This window comes from Sus scrofa, chromosome 15, assembly GCF_000003025.6.
Source record: "Sus scrofa isolate TJ Tabasco breed Duroc chromosome 15, Sscrofa11.1, whole genome shotgun sequence".
Classification (NCBI taxonomy): Eukaryota; Metazoa; Chordata; class Mammalia; order Artiodactyla; family Suidae; genus Sus; species Sus scrofa.
The window spans coordinates 76959266-76978210 of NC_010457.5; the positions used below are offsets into that span (position 1 = coordinate 76959266).

At 38.5% G+C, this 18945-nt stretch overlaps 1 protein-coding gene and 1 pseudogene across 9 annotated transcripts in view; one reads left to right on the forward strand and one right to left on the reverse strand.

Moving 5' to 3' along the window:
• The window catches only part of ERICH2 (glutamate rich 2), a 32810-nt gene extending 19470 nt beyond the window's left edge, over positions 1 to 13340 (forward strand). For all 9 annotated transcript variants that reach the window (XM_021075353.1, XM_005671945.3, XM_001925305.6 and 6 more), the window contains 4 exons: positions 2186 to 2361; positions 5762 to 5819; positions 12440 to 12511; positions 13138 to 13340. In XM_021075353.1, coding sequence (XP_020931012.1) covers positions 2186 to 2361; positions 5762 to 5819; positions 12440 to 12511; positions 13138 to 13259 — 428 coding nt within the window. In that variant the 3' untranslated portion in view covers positions 13260 to 13340. The remainder of the gene's footprint in view (positions 1 to 2185; positions 2362 to 5761; positions 5820 to 12439; positions 12512 to 13137) is intronic.
• Positions 16249 to 18073, reverse strand: LOC102167206 (annotated as a pseudogene).

Consider the following 18945-nt stretch of genomic DNA (forward strand, 5'->3'; position numbering starts at 1 on the left):
AAAGAGATCATTTTAATGTGTATTAGGAAAAAAATAATGTAAGAGCGAGTTAAGAATATGGACTCTGGAGCCAAACTGACTCCCAGATCTACCTTAATTAGTGGTATGAAGTTGGACAAGTTATTTAACCTCTCTGACCCTCAGTTTTATCTATAAATGGGATAAAAATAGCACACACCCCAATGGGATGTTGAGAGAATTAAATGAGTTTATGTAATATTCAGAAGAGCAACAGCATATAATATTGGATATGATTGAGATATGTTATTTTTATTAATACCTCCATCAGTTTAATTGATAATATTTATGATCTGACAAAATTTCTATGTTAAAAAAGTAGATTCAAAGAAAAATATTAAGTAAATTATAGGTGACATTCACAAATGGCAAAATGGATGAAGATAGTATAAGAATTTCTGAAATTTGAGAAATGTTCCAGTAGTTTGTGCCATGGAGATTTTACTTCTTAAATATGTCTCTAATACATCTCTTCCTCACCATTCCTACATTTTTTTTTTTTTAACAGCACCATGTCAATCATCTCTCTCATCTGGATTTTTAAAGAGACCTTTAACCTCTCTCTTACCTTTTTTTTTTTTTTTTTTTGATCTCCCCTCAAATATACTTTCCAGCCTGGTATTCAGGTATTCCCGGATCCCATGTTGCTGTGGCTGTGGCATACACCAGCAGCTGTGGTTCCAATTCGACCCCTAGCCCGGGAACCTCCATATGCCACATGTGCAGCCTCAAAAAGACATAAAAAAATTTTTTTTTAATTTAAAAAAAGAAACGCAGAACTTATCATACTGTTTCCCTACTTAGTCTTTCATGACTAACCCCTTCATTCCTAGGAAAAAGTTCTAACTCCAAGGCTACTGGCCCACAACACCCCATTATCCAGCTTGCCCCTACCTACCCCTCGGGCTAAATCTGTCGCCATTTCAGCCTCAACTTTGACCCATAAACAGCATCAAAGTGCCTGTAGCTCCACATATTCTTCTTTCTGCCCCGGTTCATGCTGTCCCCTCTTCTTGGGAACACTGATCCACTTATACCAGGATGGGGCTCTCCTTTGTTCTCCCATGTCCCCAGTGCACATTGTCTCACTGTACTGCAGTACTGTCTTATAATTATCCATTATGTTTCTGACCCCAAATCCCAGTTAGAGTATGAAGAAGTGTGCTGAGGTCAGTGACTTCATTTTTGTGTTCCTGGGACTTAGCATAGTGCTGGGTACTGAGTGAGTATCAGTAGTGCTTATTTTTTATTTTTCAGTTATCTCTATTTGGTCGCAGGTACTGTGGCTCGACATTAAGGAAGCTCATTAATTATGTTATGTAACCTCTGGTTATATCTAGAACACTTCACATGTATCTCTTCCTAATTTGTGGAGCGGGGGAGGCAGTGTGTGGAGAAAACAAATATCCAGTTATTCTCAAGTATCCAGGGAGTGACATGCCTTGGATGTCAGCCTCTCCAGTCTTACTTTTACTTTCCAAGCTCTTTATTTTGCATTTACTTCCCTCTAAGGACAATTTAAGAAATGTATTTCTATGGATAGAGTAGCATTAATTTCTTTTTTCTTGAGATTATTATATTCTTTATAAACAAACTATTTTCCATTTATTACAGTTTCAAGCACCAAACAGTTAACACATCTGCTCAATGTTACTGGTTTTTTTTTTTTTTTCTTTCACTTAGCAGTTTTATTGCCTTTTTTGAAAATGGAAATTAGGTAAATGTATTGCAGTGCTATTTAGTCATGAAAAAAAAAAAACCTCCAGTTCTGGAGGACATATAGTAAACATGTACACTTGATACATGATAATTTAGCAGTGACTTTTTTTTTTTTTTTTTTTTTTTAGTCTTTTTGCCATTTTCTTGGGCTGCTCTCGTGGTATATGGAGGTTCCCAGGCTAGGGGTCGAATCGGAGCTGTAGCCACCAGCCTACGTCACAGCCACAGCAACGCAGGATCCGAGCCGCGTCTGCAACCTACACCACAGCTCACGGCAACGCCAGATCATCAACCCACTGAGCAAGGCCAGGGATCGAACCCGCAACCTCATGGTTCCTAGTTGGATTCGTTAACCACTGTGCCACGACAGGAACTCCCTCAGTGACCATTTCTAATTATTGAATACTTTTTGATATTAATTGATTAAATTGTGTGTATTCTGTTTTAGGTGAAATGAGCAAAAATGTAGTCATTGCAGAGCAAGAGAAAAAAAATGAATATTGCCTTGAGGATACTGATGACAAGTTGTCTGACTCAACAGACGATGATACCAATGATGAAGATAATGAGGAAGACAGTAACCCTAGTAAGGGCATTCATGCCCCGTTAGAGTTAATGACAGAAGTAAGTTTAACTTGTACATTATAACTCCAGAAACTTAAAAATATTAATAGCAGAATAATATACAGCCTTGAAGACTAAAACAATACTAAAGAGATCCTTACCCCCACACAGATACTCACCTGATTATTCACCTCTCTTACCTCTTTCAATAGCATCGAAGTGAGAGAAGATTCTGAAAGTAACTCAATGTATTCTGATAAAGGCAGAAACAGGAATAAGAGAAGTCTGCGCATAAAACTCTTTAAGAACTGCTCAAAGAAAAACTTTCTACTTGCTGGCACCATGCTAGTTACTAGGGATATTTGGAGATAAATGAGACATATCCTTAACCTCTAGAACTAACAGGCACATAGTATTTACATAATGCAAATTGTAATAAAATGAAATATGTGCCAGTAGAGGTGTTTATAAAGTTCTCTGGGAACAGAGAAGATTAAGTGACTAGTGGAGAAGAGAAGCAGGAGAAACAGGAGTAAAGGAAGGATTTTTAGAGGAAGAGACCTGAATAGAGTCTTAGAAAGTTAAAGAAAGAGGGACCATCTGGTAAACAAATAGGGGAGGCATTCCTGTCATAGGAAGTTCATGTACCTCATTCCTTTGGTATTGGCAGAGGCACTGACGCCTAAAACGTCACATGAAAAAACTGTACATGAACATTTACTGATAATTCTATGGAGAACAAGACAGTTTTACCTCACTTGTGGCATCACAGTCTGCCTCTGATTAATATTATACAACTTCAGGTATAACTTAAGAATTTCCTAACAGTACGTTTTCATTTCTCCCTCTCATCCTTTGTATTATGGTTGTCATATGTTTTATTTGTACATATGTTATAAGCCCCACAATGCATTGTTCTTTTTGCTTCATGATCAGTTATCTCTTAAAGTGGTTTTTTTAGTTGGAAAATGTCTTTTTGGGAAGACATTTCCAGTGTTCTTCATACCTTTGTGTAGATCCAGATTTCCACCTGATACTACTTTCCTCTTATCCTGAAAATCTTCCTTTACTATTTCTTTTAATACAGTTCTGCTGGAAATGAATTCTTTCAGCTTTTGTTTGTCTGAAAAAGTCTTAATTTCACCTTCATTTTAAAGAATTTATAACTGGAGATTCTAGGGGGCCAGATTTTTTTTCAGTACTTTGAAAGGTTGCTTCATTGTCTAATATTTTTCATAGTTTCATACAAAATGTCTGCTATTATTCTTATCTTTATTTACATCTTTTAATTTTTTTTCATCTGTATTACTATTTTTGGTAATTTGATTATGATATTCCTTGATATGGCACATTTCTTCTGTTCATTGAGATTCTTGGATCTATGGGTTTATAGTTTTAACCTTTGGAAAATGTTTAGATATTGGGTCTTCAAATATTTTTTCTGACCTCTACCTTCCCTCTTGTCATCTGGGCTACAATTATACATAGTTAGACCATCCAATAGTGTCCCAAAGGTCACTAATGTTCCTTTTTTTCTGTTTTTTTTTTCTATGTATTTTATTTTAGAAATATATATATATATATATATATACACACACATTCATTTTAGTTATCCTATTTATATCATCTCTAGAAGCTTTCTTTAAGTTTTTTTGTAACTATCATTTCTCTCCTCATCATGTTCATAGTTTCTCTACTTTTGAGCATATAGCCATATTTGTAAGTTGTAATTTTGACATGCTTGTCTGCTATGCTATCATTGTCAATTCTAGGTCAGTTTTTTGGTTAAGTTTTTTCCTGGTTATGGGTCATACTTTCCTGCATCTTTGCATGCCCAGTATTTTTTTTTTTTTAGACCAAATCCTAGGTGTCGTAAATTTTATGTTCTTGGATACAAACTTTTATTGTTTTCCACTAAATATTGTTGGACTTTGACCTAGGATAGTTGAGTTACTTGGAATTAGGTTTGTTTATTTGGGGTGGTTTTTTTTTTTTTTTTGGTTTTGGTTTTTTTTTTTTTTTTTTTTTTGAGTCTTGCTTATAAACTTTGTTTAGAGAATCCAGCAACTTTTATAGTGTATGGAGACTACTAAGGCAGTATCCTTAAGAGGAGTCTTCCCAGTGGTCTGAGGTCTTCTCAGCCTTGTGTGAGGCCAGTGAGTGTTCCATCTGCTCATTCATGTGATTCTTCCTCCAGCCTAAATTTCTTAATACTCATATGCAAAACAGTACCATACAAAGACTTTCATATTACTTCATGTCCCTCTCTCTTGCAGAGTAAATTTAGTGCATCTGCAAATGGTTCAGAATATGCCATACACAAGCAAGAACAATCATCCAAATGTAGGGTTATTTTTTTAATGGACACAGCCTAAATAGCTAATATTAGAAGATTAGTAAGTTATGGAGCCTACGTAAGTAAAGACATGTATAAGAATATTTAATTCCACGAGGAGAAAATGATCATGATATTTGGTATATTTTTTAAATGTTACTTAATAATCCTAGTTTTGGTAAATATGCATGTGTTCATCTACGTAAAAAAAAATACATGGAGATGTTCAAAATAGGGATCTCTGGATAGTAAAAATATAGATGCTATTTAATGAGGGACAGAATGTGTTTATTTAGCCTTTAAATTTCCTACACACAAAAATATGTATTACTTTGTAACAAAAATATAATAAAATAGTAAAAGCAAAACTAGGTGGTATAAGAGCAATACTGGAAAATATTGAACATACAAAATTATAAATCTTTTTTTTGCTAGGTATTGTGTAATTAAGGACCAAGTTCACAAATAAAAGCTGTATCTGAACCAAAGGGATGTTTAAGTGATTAAAGTCTTTAGTATCTCTGCCAGTTTAATCAACCTACGTATTCTTTTCTTTTCTTTTCCTTTCTTTCTTTCTTTCTTTCTTTCTTTCTTTCTTTCTTTCTTTCTTTCTTTCTTTCTTTCTTTCTAGGGCTGCATCTGTGGAGTATAGAGGTTTCTGGGCTAAGGGTTGAATAAGAACTATAGCTGCTGGCCTACACCACAGCCATAGCAACACCATATCCAAGCTGTGTCTGCAACCCACACCACAGCTCACCACCAGTGCTGAATCCTTAGAGCCCCTGAGCGAGGCCAGGGATCAAACCTGTGTCTTCCTGGATGCTAGTCAGATTTGTTTCCACTAAGCCATGATAGGAACTCCAACCTATGTATTCTTAAATTGTTCAGGGGTACATTTACAGTGTGGCTGCAGCAAAAAAAAGTTGTCATCATCATTCCATGTTGCCTTGCCATGAGAAGTCCTTAAGTATTCTTATTAACTGATTGATTACAGACTCACTCCTGGAAAAACATGTTAAAAGCAAAATAATTAATCATTAATGGAGTATTTTCTAGGAAGTTTGTAACTGACATTTAAATTCTCTGTGAAACTACATAACTGAAGAATTTCTTGATATTTTCTAGTTCCTGAGAGCAGAAATGGGCCAAGACTATCATTTGGCAAAAAAGTTATGCCAGATGAGTAAGTACAAAATAATTTTCCAATCTTCTCTGTTTCCATATATATTCCATGATATGTAAAATGGTTTGATTATTCTATGTCTAGTGAATTTCTTGATAGTATCTCAGTCCTTGATAGAAAAAATTGGCATAAGGACTAATTTAAACTTCTAGAGTAACTTTGAGCTAAATGAACAGAGACTAATTACACCATTAGAGAGTAAGTCAAAATCCTTAGCTTCATGATAAGGGATTAGTAATATTTACCTTTACTTTCAAAGATTGTCATGTAGTGCAGCAAACCTTATTTAACATGTAGTTATCCCGCAAATATTTGAGTCCCTGTATGCCAGGCACTGTCCTAGGCACTGGAAACACAGCAGCCAATAAGACAGATAACAAGCCCACATTTATAACTAGTGTCAGACAAATAACAGACTCACCTATAACTAATTTGTCATAAATGATAGGTGCTATAGAGAAAAATAAAGCAGGGAAGAAGGAAAGTACTGAGAGGAGGAAAGCAGTTTTAAGTAGGATGGTCCAGGAAAGCCTCTCTGGAATATTAGAGCAACCACTTGAAGAAATCAAGGAAGCGAGTCTGTCATCTGCAGGAAGTGTGTTCCAGGCAGGAAAATAACAGATGTGCTAAGATGCGAATGTCCCTGACTAGGAAGAGCCAGAACGTCAGTATAACTAGAGCAGAATAAGCAAGGAGAGAGGTGTAATGGACAATGAGGTCAAAGAGGCCACCATCAGGGGTTGTACAGATTGCATAGCACCTTCTGGCAGTTTAAGAACCATGGCTTTTTCTCTGAGGGAGGTGGGAAACCACTAGATACTTTTGAGTAGAGGAATGATGCGACCTACCTTACTTTTCTGCTTAGGATGTGAGCAGTTTGACTTGATGTTCAGAATGGTGGTGGTTTTCTTTGTGTTCAAGCAGAAAGGTTTGGGAGGTTTGCTGAGTTTCTTAACTCTGTGGGTTGATGTTTTCATTAACTTTGAAGATTTCTTGGCCATTACCTTTTCAAAGATCACGTTTGCCCCATTTTCTCTCTTCCTGGGTCTTCAATTTCACATATATTAGACTTCTCTTCATGACATCCCACATATATCTTATACTCAGCTCTGTTTTGTCCATTTCATTTTACTTCTCTGCTTGGAGAGAAGCACAGGAGTTTGGATATTTTCTTTTGATCTGCTTTTGAGTTAATTCACCCTCTCTTTTGCTGTGTACAATCTGCTGTTAAAACTATCCAGTGAATTCTTAATTTCAAAGTTGTGTTTTCCAGTTTTAGAAAGTCCATTTAATGATTTTGAAAGATTCCAGCTCTCTGTCAAAATCCATAATCTTTTCAACTATTTTGCCCATTATTTTCTCTTAATTCATGGATCTTAGTTATATTAAAGGAGAAAACAGCAACTCTACAATTAAACTTTATTGCTAATAGGACTGAAATATTAACTATTGTAAGTTTAAGTCTTAAGATTAAAATTACTTAGTGGAAATGTTGTAGGAATGTGGAGTCTATGCTTCCCTGCCTCACAGAGTCCCCACTGTGGTGTAGTACTACTTAAAACATCAGATAGTTTTTGAATTGGGCTTCTCAGATGCTTTAACACTACCTATTTTATATCCAAAATGATTTTTCCTTGCTTAATCCTTTAAAGTACTTTTGACCTTTAGAGCCATTGGATATTTTGATCAAAATTATTTTTGGTGGCCCACAAACATAAAATTTTCAATTGGAGAGAATCCTTAGAGAATCATATCCAATCCTCTCTTTTTGTAAATGATGAAGCTGAAGCAAAGAGAGGTTAAGCAGCTTGTACAGCCCCACTCAGGGAGCAAGTAATACAGCCAGAACTGGAACCCAAGCCTCCTATTCAATCCACAACACCTTTCTTCTTGATGTGGTTGGAGTAGAAGTGAGTGAGTCTGTAGTTCTGGCTCCCATTTCTCCGAGTTTCTTGTGGAGCCTAATTACAGGAAAATTTATATATTGGCATATTCATCAGGCACTTTAGAAAGCCTCTGGCTGAAGCTTACAAAATATAGACACAGTATCACCACATCTGTCTGTCAGTTTTGGTTGTTAGCCCTGCGCTATAAACAGCAGGTGCTCAATAAAATGCCCATTGACCTGTCTCAAACAGTGCACATGCATCAAGTGCCAGGCTAATGGGATGAAACTGATAGATCAAGCCGATCTACCTTAATGGGGTATAAGATAATAATCTTTTTTATAAAACTCCCTTCCTTCCTTTCTTCCCTCCCTCCCTTCTTCCTTCCCTCAAGCAAATGCATATTGAACACTAATTCTGTACAGACATTATGCTGGGAGCCGGAGAGAAAGCAAAAATCAGAGCAGGCACACTCCAAACCCTTTTGAGGTTGACATCATAGGTTTGGCATGATGTTTGGTTTGCACTCTCATTGGCTCATCGCACTTTTCTATCCATGGTAAACAGTGGTGTCTCAAACTAAGGATTAGACTCTAGAAAAAGAAGCTGTGGAAGGTCCTAAGACAGGACCAGGATCTGGAGGACTGCTTCCTACCCAGTTGTCTCTATTCACTTATTCTATCTTTTAATGTTTTGAGGGTGCCAGCTCTGTCACGTGCTCTCTTAGGGCTGTGACAGTGAACAAGACCAATGTTCTGTCTACCTGAGAATAACCTCCCATCTGGGGGCCTTAGAGCCCTGTGGGCAGCAGAACTTCCCAGCTCCCTGCCCCAGCCCTTGAGCCAGAAGAAAGCATACATTGCATGCTTAGGAAGGAACCAAGACTTTCTCCAGGCCCAGAGCCACTTAGTAAAACTAAAAACATTTACTCAGCACTTCCCATGCACCAAGAACTGAACTAAGTACTGTATCTCCATACTCTTCTTGATTCATCAGAAGAGCCTGCTGTGGTCAATAGTGTTTTTACAGATAAGAGAACTGAGGTACGGAGGTATTAAATGCTTTCCCCAAGGTGACCCAGCTCCAGACAATGGCAGTATCAGGATTCGCATCTGACATCTTTCTTCAAGGTCCATATGGGCCTCTGCTTATGGGCTCTGGTTGGAAAATAACTCCCAGAACATCAACTGCATGTGCTAAAGACTTCTCTTACCTTTTTACAAATCCTACTACCTTGTCAAAGAATAAGAAGAGTTATTTTATTTATCACCTTGACTGGATATTGCTGGACTAAGTTTCAAAGAAGATACCATTCCCTCACTCTGAAAATTGACAATTGCCAGCAGTTTTTGTTAAACCATAGGAATAGGTGATCCCATACTCCAATCCCATGGAATAATCCAAATTTCAAGATGAAATTTTCTAAGCTAGGTTCCAAGGAATATTAGTTCAATATTTCTTAATGTGTTCCACCAAAAAGGATTCCATGGGAATAAGAAGTTGGGGAAACCACATTCTCCTTTCTGTAAGAGCCATAACAGTTATGAGCATATTAATGGTTATGTAAAATCCTTCAGTTGTTCCTTATTGTAAGCTTTACCTGATTAACTTCATTTTACCTAGTTTCCCAAATACTTATTAACATATTTAAAAAAAACTAGTATCTCAAGGAAGAAGTTGGAGAAAAGGCTCTAGAAAGAGGCTTAGCCTCAGAGAAAGATTTAGACTGCTAATGATAAGCATATTTTAGTCCAAGTTAAAATGTATTTTAAAGAGGATTCAAAGATATGAAAAGATATTCCATGCTCCTGGATTGAAAGAATCAATAGGGTTAAAACGGTCATATCATCCAAAGCAATCTACAGATTAAATGCAGTCCCTATCAAATTACCCATGACATTTTTCGCAGAACTAGAACAAACAATCCAAAAATTTATATGGACCCACAAAAGACCCAGAATTGACAAAGCAATCCTGAAGAACAAAAACCAAGCAGGAGGCATAACTCTCCCAGACTTCTGGCATGATTACAAAGCCACAGTAATCAAGACAGTGTGGTACTGGTACCAAAACAGACATACAGACCAATTGAACAGAATAGAGAACCCAGAAATAAACCCAGATACCTATGGTCAATTAATCTTTGACAAAGGAGGCAAGAATATAAAATGGGAAGAGTCTTTTCAGCCAAGTGGTGCTAGGAAAACTGGAAAGCCACATGTAAACCAAAGAAACTGGAACACACCCCCACACCATGCATGAAAATAAACTCAAAATGCCTGAAAGACTTAAATATACGACAAGACACCATCAAACTCCTAGAAGAGAACATAGGCAAAACATTCTCTGACATCAACCTTACAAATGTTTCCTCAGGTCAGTCACCCAAAGCAACAGAAATAAAAGCAAAAATAAACCAATGGGACCTAATCAAAATGACAAGCTTTTGCACAGCAAAGGAAATCATTAAAAAAAAAAGACAACTTACAGAATGGGAAAAAATAGTTTCAAACAATGCAACTGACAAGGGCTTTATCTCTAAAATATACAAACAACTTATACAACTCAACAGCAAAAAAGCCAACAACCCAACTGAAAAATGGGCAAAAGACCTGAATAGATATTTATCCAAAGATATACAGATGGCCAACAAGCACATGAAAAAATGCTCAACATCACTGATTATTAGAGAAATGCAAATCAAAACTACCATGAAGAACCACCTCACACTGGTCAGAATGGCCATCATTAATAAGTCCACAAATGGAGTTCCCGACGTGGCGCAGTGGTTAACGAATCCGACTAGGAACCATGAGGTTGCGGGTTCGGTCCCTGCCCTTGCTCAGTGGGTTAACGATCCGGCGTTGCCGTGAGCTGTGGTAGGTTGCAGACGCGGCTCGGATCCTGCGTTGCTGTGCCTCTGGCGTAGGCTGGCGGCCACAGCTCCGATTAGACCCCTAGCCTGGGAACCTCCATATGCCGCAGGAGCGGCCCAAGAAATAGCAAAAAGACAAAAAAAAAAAAAAAAAAAAGTCCACAAATAACAAATGCTGGAGAGCATGTGGAGAAAAGGGAACCCTCCTGCACTGTTGGTGGGAATGTAAGATGGTACAACCACTATGGAAAACAGTATGGAGTTACCTTAGAAAACTATAGATAGAACTGCCATATGACCCAATAGTCCCACTCTTGGGCATATATCCAGACAAAACTTTCCTTGAAAAAGACACATGCACCTGCATGTTCATTGCAGCATTATTCACCATACATGGAAACAACCTAAATGTCCATCAATAGATGAATGGATTAAGAAGATGTGGTATATATACACAATAAACACTACTCAGCCATTAAAAAAAAATAAAAATAAAAAAATAATGCTATTTGCAGCAACATGGATGGAACTAGAGACTCTGATACTAGTGAAGTAAGTCAGAAAGAGAAAGACAAATACCATATGATATCACTTATATCTGGAATCTAATATACAGCACAAATGAACCTTTCCACAGAAAAGAAATTCATGGACATGGAGAACAGACTTGTGGTTGCCAAGGGGGAGGGAGTGGGGGGGACTGGGAATTTGGGGTTAATAGATAGATGCAAACTATTGCCTGTGGAATGGATAAGCAATGAGATCCTGCAGTATAGCACTGGGAACTATATCTAGTCCCTTATGCTGGAGCATGATAATGTGAGAAAAAAGAATGTATACACGTATGTGTGAAGGGGTCACCTTGCTGTACAGTAGAAAATTGACAGAACACTGTAAACCAGCTATAATGGGGAAAAAATCATTATAAAACATGTATTTTAAAATCACTTTTATTAGAAGCCTTAAAGGATGTATAAATACCTATGGGATCCTTAAAAGGAGGTTCTGAGCAAGTGCACACTCATGCTAACCCAGATTGATGGTACATTGTTATGTTAGTGAATTAGGAAATAAAGACTTCATTTGGTGAGTCAGGATAAAAGCCATATAACATGAGGTCCTTGGAGGACCTAGGTGAACCATCCACAATTCTTTTCGTCTTAGCCAAATAGCACACTTGGTGTTTCAGTGCCCCCTGGGGGCCATCAAGATATTACGCAGGCGTCCCAACGTTAAAAGGATGATGCAGCATTATGAATAAGGCAGGTAGAAAGAAAGCAGAGAGAGATCTGTAGAACGAGATCTGAAAAACTAGTCTAGAAAACCCTGAGACAAAAGATGTAAATCTTTCCAGCCTCCAGGACATTGGTAACACACCAACAAGCTTGAAAAAAAAATCTAAGGTTATGGTCCAAAGGAAGGATGACATATTCACATAAAGGATCAGCAAACAAGAATAAATAGCAGCAAAAACAATGGGTCTAATGAAGAGGTGAGAGTGCTGCTAAGTAGGCAATGACTACTTAGCAAAGTCCGCATGTTTTTCAAGATTTGTCTCTTGTCTGAGGAATGATTATAATCAAGAAATGGCTACAGGCCTCTGAGGGTGCCTCATAGTGATGAAATTGGTGTTTTTTGGACAGGAGGTAGAAAATATAATGAGGATTATTTCCTTTACAGACCACCTTAGATAAGTAGAGCATTTTCTCTACTTGCACTTAGATAATACGTGTATAATTGGTGTTATCACTTTATGCATTTTCACTTACTCTGATTGACAGTTTCAGTCTCATCCTGAGGAGGCTGTTTGCTGAAACACTTTGAACATTAATAACACGCATTCTGTTGTCCATTTTCAGTCCTAATCTATGAACCAGAAAATCCTGAGGCCAAGGAGTTTTTGTCACTTATTGAAGAAATGTTGCTGATGGGTAAAAATTTGAAATTGCTTCCTTCTCATAGAACTATGAGCAGTCACTATTTAAACATGTGTTATCCCAGGAGATTAGCAAAGTACATCATCAGGAAGTGGTTAAGAAAAGGCTAAGTGGTTGTCTTGGATGGTTTTGTGAAACCAGCTTGTCTTCTGTGGATGATCAAGATGACTCTCTTTTCTCTGTGGGGTGGGACTGCCCAAGAAAGCAGGCTCCCTGGGCACAAGGTATCGGGCACCAGCAGTGCCTTCAGAGGTAGGACTAATTGTGTGTTAATTGCCCCAGGCACTAAAGGGGTTATCCCACAGTTCCAAGGAAAGCCAGTATCCTTTTAATTTCCCTAATTCTCACTTAACTCTTACTCTATTTAAGAATTAAGTTCACAGTAGTAAAACTGCTTTGTATAGGCCTTTGTTTTAAATGTACTTTAAATCCACAAATATCTTTATGCCACCAAGAATATGTTCTTCTATGTCCTACTACTTTGACCCTACATACAGTTAGCAACATTCAGCTCATTCCAAAAATATATATTTCTTGGTGGAGGGGGAAACAGAGAATTGTGACTTTTCAGGGTAGAAATATTAAGAAGCATTTTAAGCAGTCCTCTCCTTCTGTTGCAGAGAAAGCTCAAAACCTTGAGGAAGATGATGAAGAGAGTGAAGAAGACAGCAGCAGTGAGAGTGAAGGGGAAAACAGTGAGGACTCAAGTGGGGAAAGCTCTGATGACTGTGAAGATGGGTGATGACAGTTCTACTATAGTTTAATCTCCATGTATTTTCATTGCTGTATACTATGGAAATATAAATAAGAGAGCTGCGTTTCAGTCTCAGTTGTTCTTTATTTGGTACAGAGGTCTTTTAATTTACCCATATTAGTTTGTGTTCCTTCTTATTATTTAGATTTTAGCTCAATGTGAGCTACCTGGAGAGGGAAATAGTCCTTGAAAACACTACATGCCAGGTGCTGTTCTATACACATTAGTTTGTCCAATCCAACAAACCCATGAAATAAGCACTGTTACTATCCCCATTTGATAGATGAGAAAACTGATGCACAGAGAGGGTGGGTAGTTTTCCCAGCATCATATACCTATTGATTGGTAGAGACTGGATTTGAATACAGACATTAAGCCTCCAGAATCCATACTCTTAACGCCGCCCATGTCCACCACTTCAGGTACTCTTATATCATCTATTTCAGTTTCTTTTTTTCTTTTTTTTTTTTTTTTCTTTTTAGGGCTATATGGGCAGCATGTGGAAGTTTCCAGGCTAGGGGTTGAATCAGAGCTACAGCTGTTGCCCTATACCACAGCCACAGCAATGGAGGATCCAAGCCATATCTGCGACCTACACCACAGCTCACAGCAACACCGGATCCTTAACCCATTGAGTGAGGCCAGGGATGGAACCCGAATGCTCATGGTTACTAGTCAGATTCGTTTCCCCTGCATCACGAAGGGAACTTCCTATTTCAGTTTCTGTATATGTACCGGCTCCTGAAGTTCTTATTTATTTACTTGTTCTTTTTATCGCCTCCCTTCTTGTCAGAAAATTTCACCTCCATGAAGCAGGGCTTTGTCTTTTCCCAGTTATTTGCTAGCAACCGGACAAGTGCCTGGCAAATAATGGGCTGTGTATACCAAATGAATGAATGAAGTGAAAGTTAATGACAATGTTTATATACTTTCATAAAACATTTATAAGACTTTATCACACTTTTAATATATTAATCTATGTTATCTTGCTGATTCTATATTCCTTGATGAATTTCTGCCACCTTCAAATTAGATTGTAAGATAATTGAGGTAAAAGACATGAGAAAACTATTCCTAAATCATTTGTTTTGAGTGTGCCATTCTGATTTGGGGATAGGCATTTTGAATTTTTATTCTTATATTAGCACAGTATCATGTTGTATCAGAAATGCCTACAGCATAGTTTTTTCTTTAGGTATTTCCTAGCCTGCCCACATTCAGAGGAAGAAATTCTGCTGCACCATTTTAGAGGCGTGTCTGAAAGACGTGAAGACAGGTATGTATGGCCATCTAGTTATACAAATGGTCGGCACTGCAGGGCTGACTAACAGAGATCACAGGAGCCACTTGTTCCTTTCATTTGTGGGGTATTCGTTTTTCCTCCCCACCATGGGAAAACCACCATATGTCAATCTGATGATACTTCCCTTATTTGGGGGGCCCGTCCCATAAGAAGTTCAATAAATATCATAAAACTGATTGCAGACTAAATTAGTTACACTAATGAGATTTTAGTTTTCTTTTAAAGGAACAGGAAAGTTCTGAGGAGGAACTTTACAAATAGCCATGGTATCATAGGCCATGTTACAGTCTAAAAATTTATAAGCTTTGATCATGCATGATAATCCTTTTTTATTTTTTATCTTATATATATATATATATATATTTTTTTTTTTTTTTTTTTTGCTTTTTAGGGCTACACCTGCAGCATATGGAAATTCCCAGGCTAGGGCTGAATCAGAGCTACAGCTGCTGGCCTACGCCACAGCCACAGCAATATGGGATCCAAGCCACATCTTCGACCTATACCACAGCTCACGGGAGCACTGGGTCCCTGACCCACTGAGCAAGGCTAGGGATTGAATCCACATCCTCATGAATACTAGTTGAGATTCGTTTCTGCTGCACCACAATGGGAACTCCCAGGATAATCCATATTAATAGCTATGTACCCTTAATCCGTATTCTTCATCCTACTTGCACTCCTTAATGGATGTAATTTAGAGTGTTGGCGTAACCTGACATAGACGTGTGTCTGTAGTAGCTAAATATAGTATGTATATATATATAGTAGCTAAATATAATACTCTAAGAGCTAAACATAATCTGCAAAGTATTTCCCCCCCCAACTGGCTTCTCACAGTAGGCCTAAGAGCATGCTATTATGTCACCCCATCAGTTGAATTTGGGATGCTGGGCACATCCAAGGGTGAATGTTAACTAGGGTATTGGAAGTAAAAGAAGAAATTAAGGCTGCAAGATGCTAGGTTATGTCCCAGTATGAAAGATTGAGTGAATCTTAAACCCAGTGTTCGATGCTGCTTCTCACAAAGATAAACTGTAGAAACTGTTTAATAAATTAGCAAACATGTTGTATCTATGTAGACGGTTCAGTTCCAGACTTGTGCCTTCTTCAGAACCTTCTAACACCTTACAGTGGTGGGAAAGAACCCAAATACTCAACAACATGTAAATGTGTGAGGGTGTCCACTCAATGGATTAAATATGGGAACCCACCAAAATAGTTTCATTTATCTACTCAATAAATATTTACTACATATATATATACTATGGAGAGCAAAGCATAGTCCCTAAATGGCACTGATGTAGTTGAAACACAGGGTGATAGACACCACCACTGAGGAAGCCCAGGGCATTAAGGGAGTACACAGGAGGGGCACCTAGCCCACACCAGGCATCCAGGGAAAGCATTCAGAGGGAAATGGAGTCCGAGTTGAGAAGGTAGAATGAGGGGGAATTAGCTACAAGGAGGTGGATGTTGGGAAGAGTGGTCATTCTATCAGCAGATATATTCTTTTTTTTTTTTTTTCTTGTCTTTTTAGGGCTGTACCTGTGGCCTATGGAGGTTCCTAGGCTAGGGGTCCAGTCGGAGCTGTAGCCACTGGCCTACACCACAGCCGCAGCAATGCCAGATCCAAGCCATGTCTGTGACCTACACCACAGCTCACAGCAACGCCTGATCCTTAACCTGCTGAGGGAGGCCAGGGATCAAACCTGCATCCTCATGGATGCTAGTTGGGTTTGTTAACCACTGAACCATGACAGGAACTCCAAGCAGATACATTCTAAGTCCAGAAAGTAAATAGGTATGGTTGAATTGTGAAATGAAAATGAACCAGTTAGAGCAGAGACAGATGACGCTATGGTGATAAAGGGATTGGGAAACAGAGGGTCTTACAAGCCACATTAAAGTTTGAAATTTATCCTTAAAGTAGTGGGAGGCCACTGAGGGATTTTAAGGAAAATATTGACTGTATTTTGGAAAGAGCATTCTAGTAGCCAGGTAGAAAAAATATGTTCTCAAACTACAGGTCATGACTCATTGGTCAGCTATGAAATCACTATAGTGAGTCACAAATAGCTGGGGTTTTAAAAATTAAAAACATGAAAAATAGCACACATTGCATTCAGCCATTCAGTGATTACGAGAGGAGGTGATCTGATGCTGGGGGTGGTGGAACAAAATGAACCTGGTTCCTGGTGATGTATAGCCATGGAATCAATTGCTCAGGAGCCAGCCCTCTATCTGTGAGCCTCCCATTAGGACAGATAAACTGTTCAAAGCAGTTAAGACTGAGGTTTCTTTTACCTGCTACCAAAAGCATCTTGATATTTGAATACACCACAGAAGCCCAGGAAAGAGTTTCACAGTCTGAAAAATCTCATTTACCTAAAGTAATTGAGAGAACAAGTATGATAAGAAATAAAACGTGTGACTGGATAGCAACAAAGAGATGGTTGGTGACACCAGGGAGACGGTACCAGTTCACTGGGGGATGGAGGAGAGCTATTTCTCAGTGAGTGTGAGTGCACTGGGGGTGAGGAAACGGAAGACAAGGAGTTTGACAATGAAGAAAAGAAGAAGGATGAAGTGTTGTTGGAGGACATAAGGCAAAAGGAGGATTATTTTTCAGATGTTTTAAGATTAGCATGTTGAGTAGCAAGCATAATTATATGTACTGATAGCCTAGTATGTGTTAGAAACTGTACCGGGTGTTAATTCCCTATGTTATCATGTTAATTCCATATGTTAATATTTTTAGTCTTCGTAAGACCTGCGTGAGGTAGGTGTTATTATCCCCATTTACATGTGAACAAATCGAGACCTACGAAAGATCATCAGCCTGGGAATTGACAAATTTGGTCCTTTGTTTTTGGTGATTTTATAACTTTATTTGACATTCAGTGGTCAGTTTTCATCCACATTGACAGAATGTAGATTTTCAAAAGTGGTGACTGGTACATGGGTAATCAGTATATAGATCATCAGTGATGAATCTTTATCTTTATTATATCTTCTGAACAGTCACGCATGGATGCAATATGGGACATTCCTTATTCCTTCAGCCCAGACAGCTTTGTTGAGCCTGGTGTCAAGGTGCATACCTGGAGTTCCTGTCTCTGTGGCGTATTTCCAAATCTGTGAGTGCCCAAGGGGTGTGCTTCTTAAAACCCACTCCACGGACATGCTTGTGAATGGAAACAGTGTATTCTCTGGTCCCTACCTTGTCATTGGCAGGACGGCCCTCTTCCTTCTCCCTATACTTCTTTCAGGGTACAGGTTGGAAAGGAAGAGCATGAGGTATTCCAAATCCAGATCATTTTACTCTAATGCCCTACCCTTCACTTTTACTTTCCTCCCTAACATTCCAGTAGAGAGGAACAGATTGAAGGAGGGGGAATAACTTAGGAAGTAAAGACCATCTAATACCCTAGAGAATGTATATAACACAACCTTCGTTCAGGGCAGTTGGTTGCATCTGGACCACTGCCCCAGCCATCCCAATGTGGAATCAGAGTTGCCTCTCCCGGGAGTTCCCATCGTGGCTCAGCAGGTTATGAACTCGACTAGTATCCATGAAGATGCAGGTTCACTCCCTGGCCTTGCTCAGTGGGTTAAGGATCCGGCATTCCCGTGAACTGTAGTGTGGGTCACAGATGCAGCTCAGATCCCTCGTTGCTGTGGCTGTGGTATAGGCTGGCAGCTGTAGCGCCAGTTTGACCCCTGTCCTTGAACTGCTATATGCCACGGGTGCAGCCCTAAAAAGCAAAAAAAAAAAAAAAAAGAAAAGAAAAAATTAAGAATTTCCACTCCCTTTTTCTCACATAGCTTTCAATTATGCTTCATCTCCTTATATAGTTGACCCTTGAACAACTTGAATTTGAAATGCGTAGATCTACAAGTGGATTTTTTTCAATAGTAAATCCTACAAAATTACACAATCCTCAGTTGACTGAATCCATGGATACCAAGCCACAGATGCCAAACCTCAGATACAGAGCTCTAAGCTCTACTTGGATTTTCAACTGCTCAGAGTGTTAAAACCGTCCCATTTTGTTCAAGGACCAACTATATATTAAGTCAGGTGATAAACTACACTACCTTTAATTGAAATTTTTTTTTCTTTTTAACTATACCCTTGGTTGATATGTAAGGTTTATATAATTTTGGTATTTGCCTGAAATATTAATGTTGGACAAGGGGCAGGGAGCCCTTGACCAGAATTCATAATGCCAGATGTGAAGGAAAGCCTAAAGCTATTTGAAAGGTTTTGGGCTTCTGGGCTAGTGTCCTATATTGTGAGGTATTGGGAATTCACATGAGGCAGGTATGACGTGGCCTTCAAGACAATCAAAGGAGGTCAAAATTCTC